At 43.1% G+C, this 12,949-nt stretch overlaps 1 protein-coding gene and 1 long non-coding RNA gene across 2 annotated transcripts; one reads left to right on the top strand and one right to left on the bottom strand.

Moving 5' to 3' along the window:
• The first annotated feature begins 2,245 nt into the window (after positions 1–2,245).
• LOC120667274 lies at positions 2,246–5,259 on the top strand. Its single transcript, XR_005672119.1, has 3 exons — positions 2,246–2,473; positions 2,570–2,869; positions 5,119–5,259. It is a non-coding gene; the product is annotated as an uncharacterized LOC120667274 (long non-coding RNA).
• LOC120667273 (gibberellin 2-beta-dioxygenase 1-like) lies at positions 4,053–9,278 on the bottom strand. The gene is made up of 3 exons (XM_039947361.1): positions 8,747–9,278; positions 5,137–5,563; positions 4,053–4,635 (listed from the first exon to the last, which is right to left on the bottom strand). The coding sequence occupies exons 1-3, from the start codon at positions 9,145–9,147 to the stop codon at positions 4,354–4,356; spliced, it is 1,110 nt and encodes a 369-aa protein (XP_039803295.1). The 5' UTR covers positions 9,148–9,278; the 3' UTR covers positions 4,053–4,353.
• Between the last annotated feature and the right edge of the window lie 3,671 nt (positions 9,279–12,949).

The following is a 12,949-nucleotide window of genomic DNA, read 5'->3' as shown; positions in this document are numbered from 1 at the left end:
CAAAAACTGACACTATTCGTATATGATTCGTATTCAAATAAAATTAAATACAATATCAATAATATTTATCAGTATTCGATCCGTTTACATTCCTACAACTGATGGCACGATTGCCGCTTTTGTTCCCCTTTTCACTTTTGCGTTGAAAAAACATTTTTTATGGTAACATTACAATTAGGTCGCGCATCCACAATACCATCATAGTTACACGTTCGTAATGCCACTTTTATGGTGATGCATAGAGTTACTACCTAATAAATTATTAAGAGAAAAAAAATAAGAAACTAGTATCTCAGTTCTAGCGCATTTGGTCATATCAACTAGTATTTTCCGCTCCTAGTCTCATTAGACCATTTAGTATCAGTCCCAATAATCCTTTCATGGCAACTTGCACATGTTGCACATACACTTTTCGCTTGCTACGTGTAGACTGACTTTTCAGTCTCATATAGCGTATTGCTGATATCATTTAGTTTCCGAATGTACAATATTACCAAATAAATCATATGCTTCTAGGGATGAAAATGATCGAAAACGGTCGGAATTAGTATTGTAATACGAAAACGGTACCGATCAGGTCGGAATTTTCTCATATTTATGAAATTAATAAAATCTAATATGACAAAAAATAATTATAAAATTAACTGTAAATGATAATATTTTTAGATTTCTAAAAACATAAATGGTAACATAATACGAAAAACAGTGTCCATCAACCGCCCCACACTCGTCCTACCTGCTGCGTACATCCAAACCGTCGATCTAACTCAAGCTGCAGGCGGGGCGGGCTGTGGACAGCCGCAGGCCCACAGAGCTGGCCGCAAACCATTTTTTGCGGGTTCGAGACTGCTCGCAAATTTGGTGATGCGGGTAGTAATAACTTGCGGACTTCGCGGACGGAAACGTTAGTCCCGCATATATCCCGCAAGGATCGGCAGCTAGCTTGCCTACCCACTACTATTATATATAGAGAAAATTCATAGTTAAATTCATAGTATAAGATTAACCAAAACAAGACATAACGAGGATAGTTGCTGAAACAATTTAAGAAAAATAATCATTTACAATACATGTATCGTTCTTTCACCAATCAAATTAAGGTCATCAATTCTTTCAGAACTGCTAGCTTCTTTCATGTGGTAAACTAGCTAACTCACAAGGTCTTTTGATTTCCCAGTAAACAATAAGGCACTACAACGATCTAGATTTAAGTTCCAAATCAAATAAATATAGATTACACTAATGATAGTAAGCTCCAAAGGAAAACTAGAGTATTTTATCCCTCTGAACACCTTATTTCTTCAAATCTGAAATGTCGAAACAGAGAAATCTTGATCAGAACTGGACTAACAATCTACCATATTTCAGAACAGTTACTAATTGGCCTACCAAAATCTTATGAGAGCAAAAAACAAAAAAAACGTTGTTGACTGACATCTACACATAGTTATTCAGAGCGGGAAGCTCTGATTTAATCAGGCAAGAACAAAGGCTGGATTAGGACCCATAACCATACATCTAAACAAACCAGACGAAAAAAATACATCTGAGGAGTTCAACTAGGGCCCAAACATATTCGTGTGATGATCCAGCACGCACCTTGGGGGAGGAAGACTGCGCGCCTGATCTAGTTTGCTCCAGATGACGATGAGCCCGTAGGCGACCTGCACCACGCGGACGGCGTTGTGGGAATAGCGAGTAGGGGTGCAGGGGTGCCGGAGCGGCGATGCAGAGGTGCCGCGGCCGGAGCTCGAGGGCGGCGAGCAGGCGGCCAGAGCACGAGGGTGGCGAGTTGTGTCGGGGCGAGCAGCGAGAGAGCGTGTGCCCTCGGAGTTTGGGCGTGCGTTCTCGGCAAGATAGGGGGAGCTGCAGAGTGCGGCGGCGGCGGGCCGACGCTGGCCTGCGGTTTCTCTGGTTGTCCAATGGGCTTTGCAATGTAGATAACATTAGCCGACGAATTATTTGCAGCTGGGCCGCGGATGTCGCGAACCACGATTTTGCGGGTTGGGTTTGCGGGCTCGTATAAGAACCCGTCCCGCCTGCAACCTGAGATCTAACTTTTCAAAGGAAAGGAACTGTCGATCTACGAGCCAGCTTCAACTCGAGCGGCTCGCGAGCCCAAACGACTGAAACGAGCCGAGGGTCAGCCAGCAGGCCAGGGCAGCAGTGAAGCCCACCAGCGAATGATGGAGCCCAGGCCCGACACGAGGTCACGCGATCACCCACCCTAACGCAGTAACGCTGTCGAGTCGCTGCCTCGTCTCAGATCTCACGCTGGCACGCACGCGCGCTTCAGCTTCACCGCTCGCTCTCGAGGTCTCCCTCCCATTCTCGCTCTTGGCCGTCCGCCGGCACCCTCGACGAGCGCGCCAGCCTGCCACGCAACCCGCCAGCGCCGCCACCAAGCTGGATTCAGGCATCCAGCGCGAAGCAGCAACCCCCCAGGGATCCATGCATCTGTGCCGCCAGGATGGTACGCGGGGAACTCTATTGATTCGTCTTCTGAGCAATTCCGTGCAAATCAAGAGAGAAAACATTTTCATCTGTGTGATTGGGGGTGCTTCCGCAGGACATTGAGGCTGAGAAGCAGTCTGGATTGTCGGTGTTTTCTCCAGGTGTCTGCCGAGCTGCTGGACGACGGGCTGCCGGAGGCGAAGGAGGCTGCCCGCTGCAGCGTGGTGGGGAGTGGGGTCGATGCATCGCCTTCGCCAAGGAGGCTGCGGCGGCGCGGGGGGAGGAGGACGCGCCCGCCGTGCCGCGCCCACGGTCTGACGGCGCCGAGCCAGATCGAGCTAAACGTGGTGGAGCCGAACATTTAGCTCGTTAGCACAAACGAGCCAGCTCGTTATGCTAAACTAGGCAAGTCAAGGTAGAAGCACAACCCATTACCATAATTAACAACATATTGTTCTCATACACTAATTGGCCGCCGCGAACAGGATTAGGGTGTTAGGGGCGGGATTAGGCTGCAGATTTTAGGAATTTGGGCCGGGCCATACCTAGGATTGAGTAAATCAAACTGAACATCTCAAATCTGAATGAAGTGTTCATGTAGGTAGGTAATTGAACTTCCTTCTTGGATACTCATTCAAGGGCCCACACCCACCATATATAATCCCGAAAATGGAATTGTTGAGGCTGGAGGAAATAACTCAGTTATAGTGATAAAGCACGACTACAAGTGTTCTATTGCCATTTGTTTGGCCACTTAGTTGCCTTTTAGTTGCTAGAGTTTGTATTTCCAATCTTGAGCATACCTGCAAATAGTTTGATCAGTTCTGCTGATATTTGGTGATGTTTTCTTTCCTCTGATTGCTAGAGCTGGAAATATACTGGGATTCTTTTGAATGCAGATAGTAAGAAACATCCTATTTCTTCTTTAGTTTCCAGTTCGCAGAAAACCTTTTGATCATGCTGTCCTTCCATAAGTAGTACGGGCAGTCAAGGACAGCAAAACCAACTTGGATTGAGATATCATTGAGAAAGAGTCAAAGACACTTGCTTTTGTAAATTCACCCATTCCTATCGAGCTCTACACATTGGCTTATTATTTTGTTTGAATCTACATTTCGTGACTTGTTTTGATTTCTGGTGCCGTGATAGAAATGGAGTGGTAATGATAGCAAATGTTACCTAAACTTTTTATACCATTCTTAATGATTGTCTATCATTTGAAATTGGATTGTTGTACTTTTCAGTAATGAATAAATGTCTTGTATTCCATAATGCCCTGTAATTATATCCATTCTGTTACATAATGCACTCATTAATCATTATTCATAGCAAATAATAAGAGAATTCAATATGACAATGTTGCAATATGAAAATAATAAAGAGTTGGAACTAATTTGTGGTGGCATTGGTTTACAAAATTAGTTATAGCCAACGAGTATGAAAAACAATATTTTGCAGTCCCTCAAACTGATTTTGCTTCTTGTTTGTGGGAACTTCTAAAGTCTTTTTAGCCTGAGTTTTAGATCTCTTATGAAAGGAAGAACATAAAAAGATAATGTGTACTGAAATTGTCACTTGGAGTATGAGTTAGGTTTCACTTTCTTGCAAAGTAGCGGTTTCTTTAAGCAAAGGCAACACTAGAAAGGAGGGAGGAAGATAGAGTAAAATAAAAGATAGGAGGGGATAACAAACTGCTGAAACAGGGAACAGTACATCATTACCATACAACCAGGACTTCTGTACAATGCTAATTACTACTACACATTCGCAGACTCGCAACCCTACACCTTCATAACACCGAGATATCTGGCAATGGAAGCCAGAGAGCCAAAATTTTGGGGACAATTCTCCTTACCTAGTCCCCACCATACAGACTGCCTGCAGTTCAGCAAGTGATCCCTATTCTTGTTCTCCTTTGCCGACATTGCTGCTGTCATCATCGCCGACTTGGAATAGATCAAGGCGGCTGTGGCTCAGGCGAAGCGAGTACATTGTCTTCTTGTACTCGGCCCAGGTGAAGGGTCGGTACTGGCATGGTGAGTCGGCTGTGATCGTCTCCGGGAGGGCCGCAATTCGTGCATGCAATGGGGGTGCTGCAAAGTAGATCGTGGACAGCCTTGGCCTGCAAGCGCTTGCAATTACCCTGTGCCGGACACTTACCAACTTCCCATTTGTCAGAGCCTGGGAACAAGAAAGACAAAGGAGAGGTGAATTCAAAACAAGTTTCACAGACACAATATTGTACTGCTGCACTATGGATTAGCAATTGTTGTTGTTAGATTTAAATTAGATGTAATAAAAAGACGAAAACAGAAACTCTTGTCAGCTGGTAAGTTGTACTTATGGCCAGAAATATCAGTGTCCAGCGCATCTTTTCATAAAAGGGCCAATAGCTAACATGGCGTCTAATCGAAACCATAATCAAATAAAGATGAATTTCCTTTCCATGTTCTTTCAGTAACTAAACTACTTAAGAATCTATTTTTATGAAACACTGAAACAGAAGTTGCATAGTGTAATTTTATATGTGAGTGCTGATGATTGGGTTCTGACTGAGCAGGGCCTTATCTCTTTGCTTGTTTTAGTACCTGCTAATTTAATTTTCGAAATAGTTCATGAAATCAGTTTTACTTAAGTTAATCCATCTCGTACTGTTTGTTTTAGGTAAATTCATGCCTTTACCTGGAGGAGGTCACCAACATTGACGAAGAATGCTGATGGGTCTGCCGGCACCTGAACCCACACCTCCTTGCCATCGCCGTTTGGTAGAAGCACCTGCAGGCCATTAACGTCGTTTGCTCGGAGCAAGCTAATGATCTGTGGGTCAGAGTGCTCACCGAACCCAATCCGAGCACCTGCTGACGGGTTCAGACCATTGCCATTCTTGGTCCTGACAATGCTCTTCATCTTGCACTGGTCGTCATGGTCAATCTTGTGAATGGTGCAAGCTGGAGGATAGTGGTTTATCCTCAGTAGTGAGTCACTGTCAGTGTCCGTGATGAGCTTGCTGAAGGATCTGGGGTCCTTGAGCCCTAGCCCCTCTCCTAACAGGTCCAGGATCTCGCATGCAAGCTGCCTCATTGCTCCCACATAATCGTTCACCACAGTACTGCAATGACATCATCAGCATGTGAGCTAAAATGTGCACAGGATTAATTTGATCAAAAGAATGCAGTTGTCTCGAAGATCGATTGGGTGTGTGCCATGCTAGAGAAAAAGGAGACGGAAAGAAAGATGAGAAGATTTTGACTGATTGATGTGTGAAGATGCAGCAACTCAAAAGCTGCAGCCTTGAAAAGACGGTAGCTTGATGCTACGATGCATCTGGTCTGTGCAGCGGAACCAGAATCCAGTCACATGCTGTACATATTCGGTTCTTGTGATGCATGGATAGCTCTGGGCCTCTGGATCAGAAGTACAAACTTTGGGTGACCAATTTTCCAATGGGCAAATGGGTTTTCTGACAGGATTGGGCATGATTTTTTCCACTGCTCCATGGATAGACCTATCAGTGCTTGGTATCACACATCAGTGCCCTGACACTACACACCCCCTGGGACATCTCGTTCGTCTTGCCATAAAGAGGAGCCTTTGCATGTGTGCCCCCTTTCCTTTTCTTGGCTTTATATGGATAGCATGGATATGCTCTTTAGGAGGCCCTGGGGATAATTTTTATTCATATCAAGTTTTTGTACTTCCCTGTGGAGCCCTACTTGCTATTATCTGTGTTCCACGCAATATGGCTACTGCAAAGATTCTGATGCCATATCTATCCTATTCTTGCAGATAGCATTCTTGCACTATTTCAGGTAGTTAAGGAATCAATTCAAATACAACTGTTTCCAACTGCTGCGCCTAAGCTTAGATTCTGGTGTGATCAAGGCGGTTAAAATGTTCTACTGCTTTCTAGCTGATAGAGAACAAAGGGAATTCATTTCAATATTTATATATGATGTATATTATGTGGCCATCTAAACACATCATTTTCTATATGCTTTGCTGAATAAGTTGTTTGAGCTATCCAATGGCTATGGGTGTTTCAAGTACTCATTCTGTTGCTAACTGCACCAGTTGCTGGTTTGGTATTGCCATTAATTGAAGACCCTGATTGCAATTGAGTCCACATAGCAGTGGCACAGTGTCTCTGCAGTTACTGCAGAGGATTTGTTTCCCTGCACTACATGTATGTAAGGACTGATTGACGCGCAAATGCAAATAAGGCCCTGTTTAGTTCCGGCGCAAATTTTTTGTATTGGAATCTTACTAATTTGAAGTACTAAATGAAGCCTATTTACAAAACTTTTTGCACAGATGGGTTGTAAATCGCGAGACGAATCTAATGATACTAATTAATCCATGATTAATCAATAATTAGCGGGTGGTTACTGTAGCATCACTGTTGCAAATCATGGATTAAGTAGGCTCATTAGATTCGTCTCGCGATTTACAGCCCATCTATGCAAAAAGTTTTGTAAACAGACTTCATTTAGTACTCCATGCATGTGTCGAAACATTCGATGTGACGGGTTTTTTGCGTTTACGGGGTTTATGGGGTGGGAACTAAACAGGGACTAATTTGTTGGAGAGAGACCTGACACTGAGAGGGGTTTTCTAACTACCTTAGAGGGAGGGTTTTCCTGTCCCTTTCATCTTATTTGCTCTCAACCAACTCTGATGAATTAGGCCACTGCCTGGCCTGTGTTGTGTGTGAGATTGGTGTGTGCTCTCTATCTCCTAGTGTCATATAGATGAGAGATCTTTCTCATTCGGAATGCACAAAAATAGTAAAAGATATCTCATCTGTTATGTTCAGTCAATTGTTGGGCGTTTAAGTTCTCCCAACATAGGCAAGGGCTCTCCCTATCACAAGCAAAATGTACGACTGATTTTTCAGCGTCACGACTTTAAGCCTGTCTGTTTTCGAATGTTCTTTTTGGCTAGGCACGTATGCTTAACTTTCATCAGAAAAACTTTTAAGCCCATTCTGTGGAGCTGTCAAGTTTGTTATGTCCCATCAATTTGTGCCTTTTCTTTTGCTTTAGAAACTAGCTATGTATGCTCTTGAATTGTTGGAACTAACATATCATTGCACTGCCTATTGCGGCATCAATTGTGCCATTATTGTGATAATTATTGTTTTGAAAACTATGTTGTCATGCGTTTGCACAATTTATTTGATGGGGGCCTTTCTGATAACGACATCATAGGATATTAGTTCTACCATGAACCATATAGTAGGAACATCCCGTACATATTCAAGAGACTGCTGCGCCTAAGCTTAGAATCATATAACTAAAAATCGGAAGAGGTAAAAACAACATGCAACAGTCTCTTGAATGAAATGTCTTTCTTTCTTGAACTGTGGTGAGATATTCGAAATTTTGAATCAATATGGTGCTTTGATTTTGAATGTGCACAGGTTTGAAACTATTTTTTTGCTGGAAAATTTTGCACTATCAATTATTAAATGATGCTTTATATATGGCAAAACAAACATTTTTTGTTATATCTTTTAACAGTTTAAACAATCTATGTTGACATGTACTAGCACATATATATATATATATATATATATATATATATATATATATATATATATATATATATATATATATATAACTAGAGATAGTCAAATAAAAAGCATATATGGACAGTTGAAAGCTACGCTCAAGTTCTCTTGACTTCTAAACACGAAGTACCAATATTTTAAAAGAGCAGATAGCACCCTTTTGCTCAAACCAAACCTATACACTATATATATGCATGCATGTACACATCATGCCTCCCAACAACTATAATATGCATCAAAGATTAGTTAAAAATAATTAATTAAAAATAAGAAATTAAACCGAAGCAATAAAACTACACATACTACTCTACTTAGCTGCTGAAAACTCAGCATCTATATATGTGTGACATTCTGACAGGTGTAGGACTATGATATGCAAACCACATCATACTGTCATCAGAATAGCATGTTGGTTAAGGAGCACCGCAGCGACAGTGCAGAGGACCCTGACACTCCAGGTGCCATCAACATTAACACCTCACACCACCTATTTGTTTAACAGCTTAAGCTTTAATATAAATAAATCTCTAGTGGCAAAAACATGATGTGCCCTTTGATAATTAATCTCCAAATGTGGTTTGTCATTTATAAGGGAATATTTAACGAGTATGTTTGCCGCTAAAACTTTAGATAATATTTCTCCATATTTTTTTACAAATGTGTATGCCACGTGTATGTGCATGCATAGCGTAGGGGAGTAGACGTGGTCGGGGTATCGTATACCTGAAGCGCGAGGGGTCATCGGTGTCGATGGACCTGGCCCTGTGCGCGACGGCGGCCGGGCTGGCGTGGAGGAGCAGGTACTCGAGCTCCCCGGCGTCGCCGTTGAAGCCGATGCTGCGGCAGCCGTAGCCGAGCGGGCTCGGCGGGCCGGCGCGCTGCTTGTCGTGCGGCGCCAGCGCGAAGAACGCCGCGGTGGCGGCGTCCAGCCGCGCGGCGGGGCCCGGCGGCACGCCGTGGCTCACGGCCCGGAAGAAGCCGTGCTCCGCGCACGCGCGCACCACCTGCCGCGACAGCGCGCTGCGGCCGCCCGGCGCGGACATGTCCACCGTCGGTATGCCGCCGCCGTGGGACGCCGCCGCCTCTGTCCCTTGGCGCACCGGCGTCGTCGAAGGAACCACCATGGCGCGGCGCGGGGTTGGCGTACGTGCAAGCTTGGACGGTGCAATGTGCGAAATGTGACAGGGGAGAGGAGAGAAGGATGCACACTAGCTATGAGTGGGATGTGTGTAGTGTAGGGGCCGTGGCAGCGAGGGGAGGGTGGTGCTGCTTATATGGACCTCTCTGGAGAGGGAGAGAGAGATTCCTATTGAAATGCTGACCCCTGGGCCTGGCCTGGCCTGTTGATCTTTTTGACTTGAACTGGTGGTGTGTCTGTAAGGATCGGTGGACCAAGAGGGGGTGAATTGGGTCTTTTTCAAATTTCTAAAACAATTAAAGCAACCTTAACCTATGCAATGCTAGAAAGGCTCAATTCACCAATCGGCTAACTAAGAAAACTACACAAGCTAACAAATATAAGAAACTAAGCAATGTAGAGCTAAGTTATGATCTCTAAGGTCAAGTACATGAATGATTGCAAGAAAGTAAGTGCTTGAAAAGAAAGAGTGGGCAAGAGACAACTAGATTTTTTCCCGTGGTGTCGATGTGTTGGCACACACCCCTAATCCACGTTGTGACACTCACTAAGAGTCTTGTCACCTCCCATGTCACCGAGACTTGGGCGCTCACTAAGAGTCTTCGTTCACCATCCCGGCGTGGTGGAGCTCAAGCCACGTACAAACTTCTTCGGGCTCCCACAATCGTTGGTAAGCTCCGGAAGAAACACCTTTAATCACCAAGATCGTCTAGGTGCTGCCAATCACCAAGAGTAACAAGCTCCTAAGCCTTCACTTGACCTACACTCAGTTGGCCCTAGCTCAAGCACACTTGCTACACTTGCAAAGGATGAAATCTTCAAGGTTGAAGCACAAACAAAGCACTAGATCTTCTCTCTTTTGCTCAAAGCACTTTCTCTTCTTCTCAAGGGTGGCCTCATGTATTCAGAGTGTCAAAGGCAACTGAAATGAGCCAGTGGGTGCCCTTAAATAGAGTGGAGGATGTCACATAGCCGTTGGAAGTTTTTTGCACAAAAACCGTGACCACCGGAAGAACCGACGTGATAGAAAGTATAAACATCGGTTCAACCGGTCTCTCTGTGTCCAATTAGTAGCCGTTGGGGTTCTGACACAGTATCCAGGCTTGCGTCATTGCATCGGTGCATGCTCCGTAGGGGCATCGGTTCAACCGGTGCTGAAGAGGTTCACTGATCAACTCAAACAAGCGTTCTGGAACATAGTACATCCAATGCACCGGTGCTTTGATTCTGAAGCGTCGGTTCAACCGGTGCTGAAGAGGAGTTGAGGTCCACCAAAACATACTCTCTGGAACAAAGTACTTTATTGCACCGGTGCTTATCTTTTGACCATCGGTTCAACCGGTGCTATAGAGCTTTTGACTTGATTCCTGTCTGCTTCCAGAGAAGATAGACTGACAGGGCATCGGTCCTTCCGCCATGCATCGGATGCTCCGATGCTAGGGCATCAGTTCAACCGGTGCTGCTGTTTTTCTATGTTTTCAGCTGAATTGACTTGGATTTGAATGTAACTTCGATTGTTTCTTCTTCCAAGCGTTGTGTTAACTTCTATTGACCATCTTAGACTGTTTTTGAGTGAGTGTGCAAGATTTTTAAGGCCAACTCAATTTTGATCAAGCTACTAACTCATGAACCCCTCTTAATAGTACGATCAAGAACTAGAAACTATAAAACCTAGCTAAATCAAGTGTCATTCATCTCCTTGTGACACTTGAGACTAGAAAGGTCCTTAATCTTTCAAATTAAGTCCTTGGCACGCATGATTGTTTCGAATTGAGGGGTCTCCTTCCATATTTCATATGAGACTAATCCAGTCATTGATTTTTCCTTTAAAACACACGTTAGTCGCATACGGTTGTCATTAATCACCGAAACTTACCATTAGCATCTATCGGCCTAGATGCGCTTCAGTGTCTCTGACTATAACCTCGTGTTTAGTTTAGGCTACTAGTTCAGTCAATTTAACACTAAGAGATCTCAACGTACGACAGATCAACGCCATCTTTGCTCTACATATTGCTCTCTCTCTCTCTCTCTCTCTCTCTCTCTCTCTCTCTCTCTCTCTCTCTCTCTCTCTCTCTCTCTCTCTCTCAGTTGCACAAGGCTCTTAAACAATTGAGGCCATTGTAATGGCTGCTGGCGCAGGGGAACACACCATGACTGGTCCAGTGCTGCTGAAGGTAGAAATCTTGTCAAACCTTTCACATTTGAGTCTTGGGACTGCTTGCATTGCGTTGGTTGCACATCTCCATCGACCTAATGCATTCAAAGTTCTAGATGATTTCAAAGTAAGGTACATTGTTGTGGGGTTCGAAAAGATCCTGTACAGCCACTAGCTCAAAATTAATTAAGGATCACGGCCGGCCTATCACTGTCTGTTCATTTTAAACCCATAGTAATATATTGCCACCGGTTTGTGGGAAAATTAAAACAGAAGTTGAGAGTCAATTTGGCAAGAACTCGAATGGATAATTGGATCTCAGTATATTCTAAGTTTCACCAGTACCTGTCTCTCCATCTATCATTTTCTAAGCTCTCTCTATCTCTGCACACACATGCCCCTCCCCGCATTTTCTAAGCTTTATGTTAGAAAAATACATTAATTTCTTTATAGTTATTTAATATGTTAGGAACATGTAATACAAAATTATTGATTCAAGATACAAAACTGCATCATGATAAGTCATATTGCAAAGTTTGAACTCAAAACTCAACATGTATGTAGAGAACTTAAAAAATCTCATTAGGAGGTAGATTGAACCAACTGTAGTAGTTCGAGGAAATAAATTAAACCTAAAATCAGTTCGTGAGATTAAGCAGACAAAATGAATTGGTGAGGATAGGAAAATGAATTGAGTTCCCCATTTTTTATATTGTACTCATTCTCTCATGAGTATGCGCCTCTAATTAGGCCCCTACAAGTAAACCAAAGACAGTATATATCGTGTGTGTGCATGGCTCTGTTTCCCTTCTCTGGAGGGGACGTGGAACGCTCTCCATTATGATTTCAGATTAGCAAGTAGGTAAAATTAAATAAAGATGAGAAATATATCAATCTGCTTAGCTTTTGGAAAATACTACAGCAATAAGGGCATAAAAACAAGCATTATATACAAAGGCAAAATAAAAAAACACTTGCCCATCAATAATAGGATGGGGGCCGGGAGAAGGGAACATATTTCATCAACACATTAATAAGGCTTGACTCTACATCATTTCAGTGTCATACTCAATAATCTATTCGCCCACTAAGATGACCATTTAAATATCCAATTAACTCCCCACTGTCAATGTCTAACCCCCTGATTGTTCGGATAGCAGTCACTGTTCACCAGCCCTTGGGGTCCAATGCAATAGGATGATAGAGCAACCTATGAAACCAACAGGTCATGGCTTGACGAGAATTCAGCGTCCTTTGTCGATGGCAAACAGTCAATTCACAATATCAATGTTGATGGATGACGTGCACACAAAACAATTAAGTACGGAATATTACTTGACATGTTATTCATGGTAGTTAGTTGGTAAAAATAAATCATAGGAGTTGCCTAGATCAAACAAACAAAAAACCCACGTCCTACAATCCAAAATGTATGACATTTCCTTTTGAGCGAAACAATTTTAGTTCTGGCCACTAATATGCGAGGAATTAAGTAAATTGATATCTATTGATGGTAGTATTTTATCATGAAAATTACTTTTCACATTATTTAATTTTCTTCATTTGAAACAATATATTTTTAATAAAGTATTGTTAAGTATCAAATGAGATCATGTCTGTGTCCTAAATT

The sequence above is a fragment of the Panicum virgatum genome, chromosome 3N (assembly GCF_016808335.1).
Source record: "Panicum virgatum strain AP13 chromosome 3N, P.virgatum_v5, whole genome shotgun sequence".
Lineage (NCBI taxonomy): Eukaryota > Viridiplantae > Streptophyta > Magnoliopsida > Poales > Poaceae > Panicum > Panicum virgatum.
The sequence above is the reverse complement of the archived record's forward strand: the minus strand, read 5'-3'. Positions and strand labels throughout refer to the sequence as shown.

Bases quoted from the DNA above. Each gene is read 5' to 3' on its own strand.
- LOC120667273 (XM_039947361.1), bottom strand. From the start codon at position 9,147: ATGGTGGTTCCTTCGACGACGCCGGTGCGCCAAGGGACAGAGGCGGCG. The intron at 5,564-8,746 runs GTATACGATACC...ATGTCATTGCAG, and splicing joins GATGACCCCTCGCGCTTCAG to TACTGTGGTGAACGATTATG. The intron at 4,636-5,136 runs GTAAAGGCATGA...TCTTGTTCCCAG, and splicing joins ATGTTGGTGACCTCCTCCAG to GCTCTGACAAATGGGAAGTT.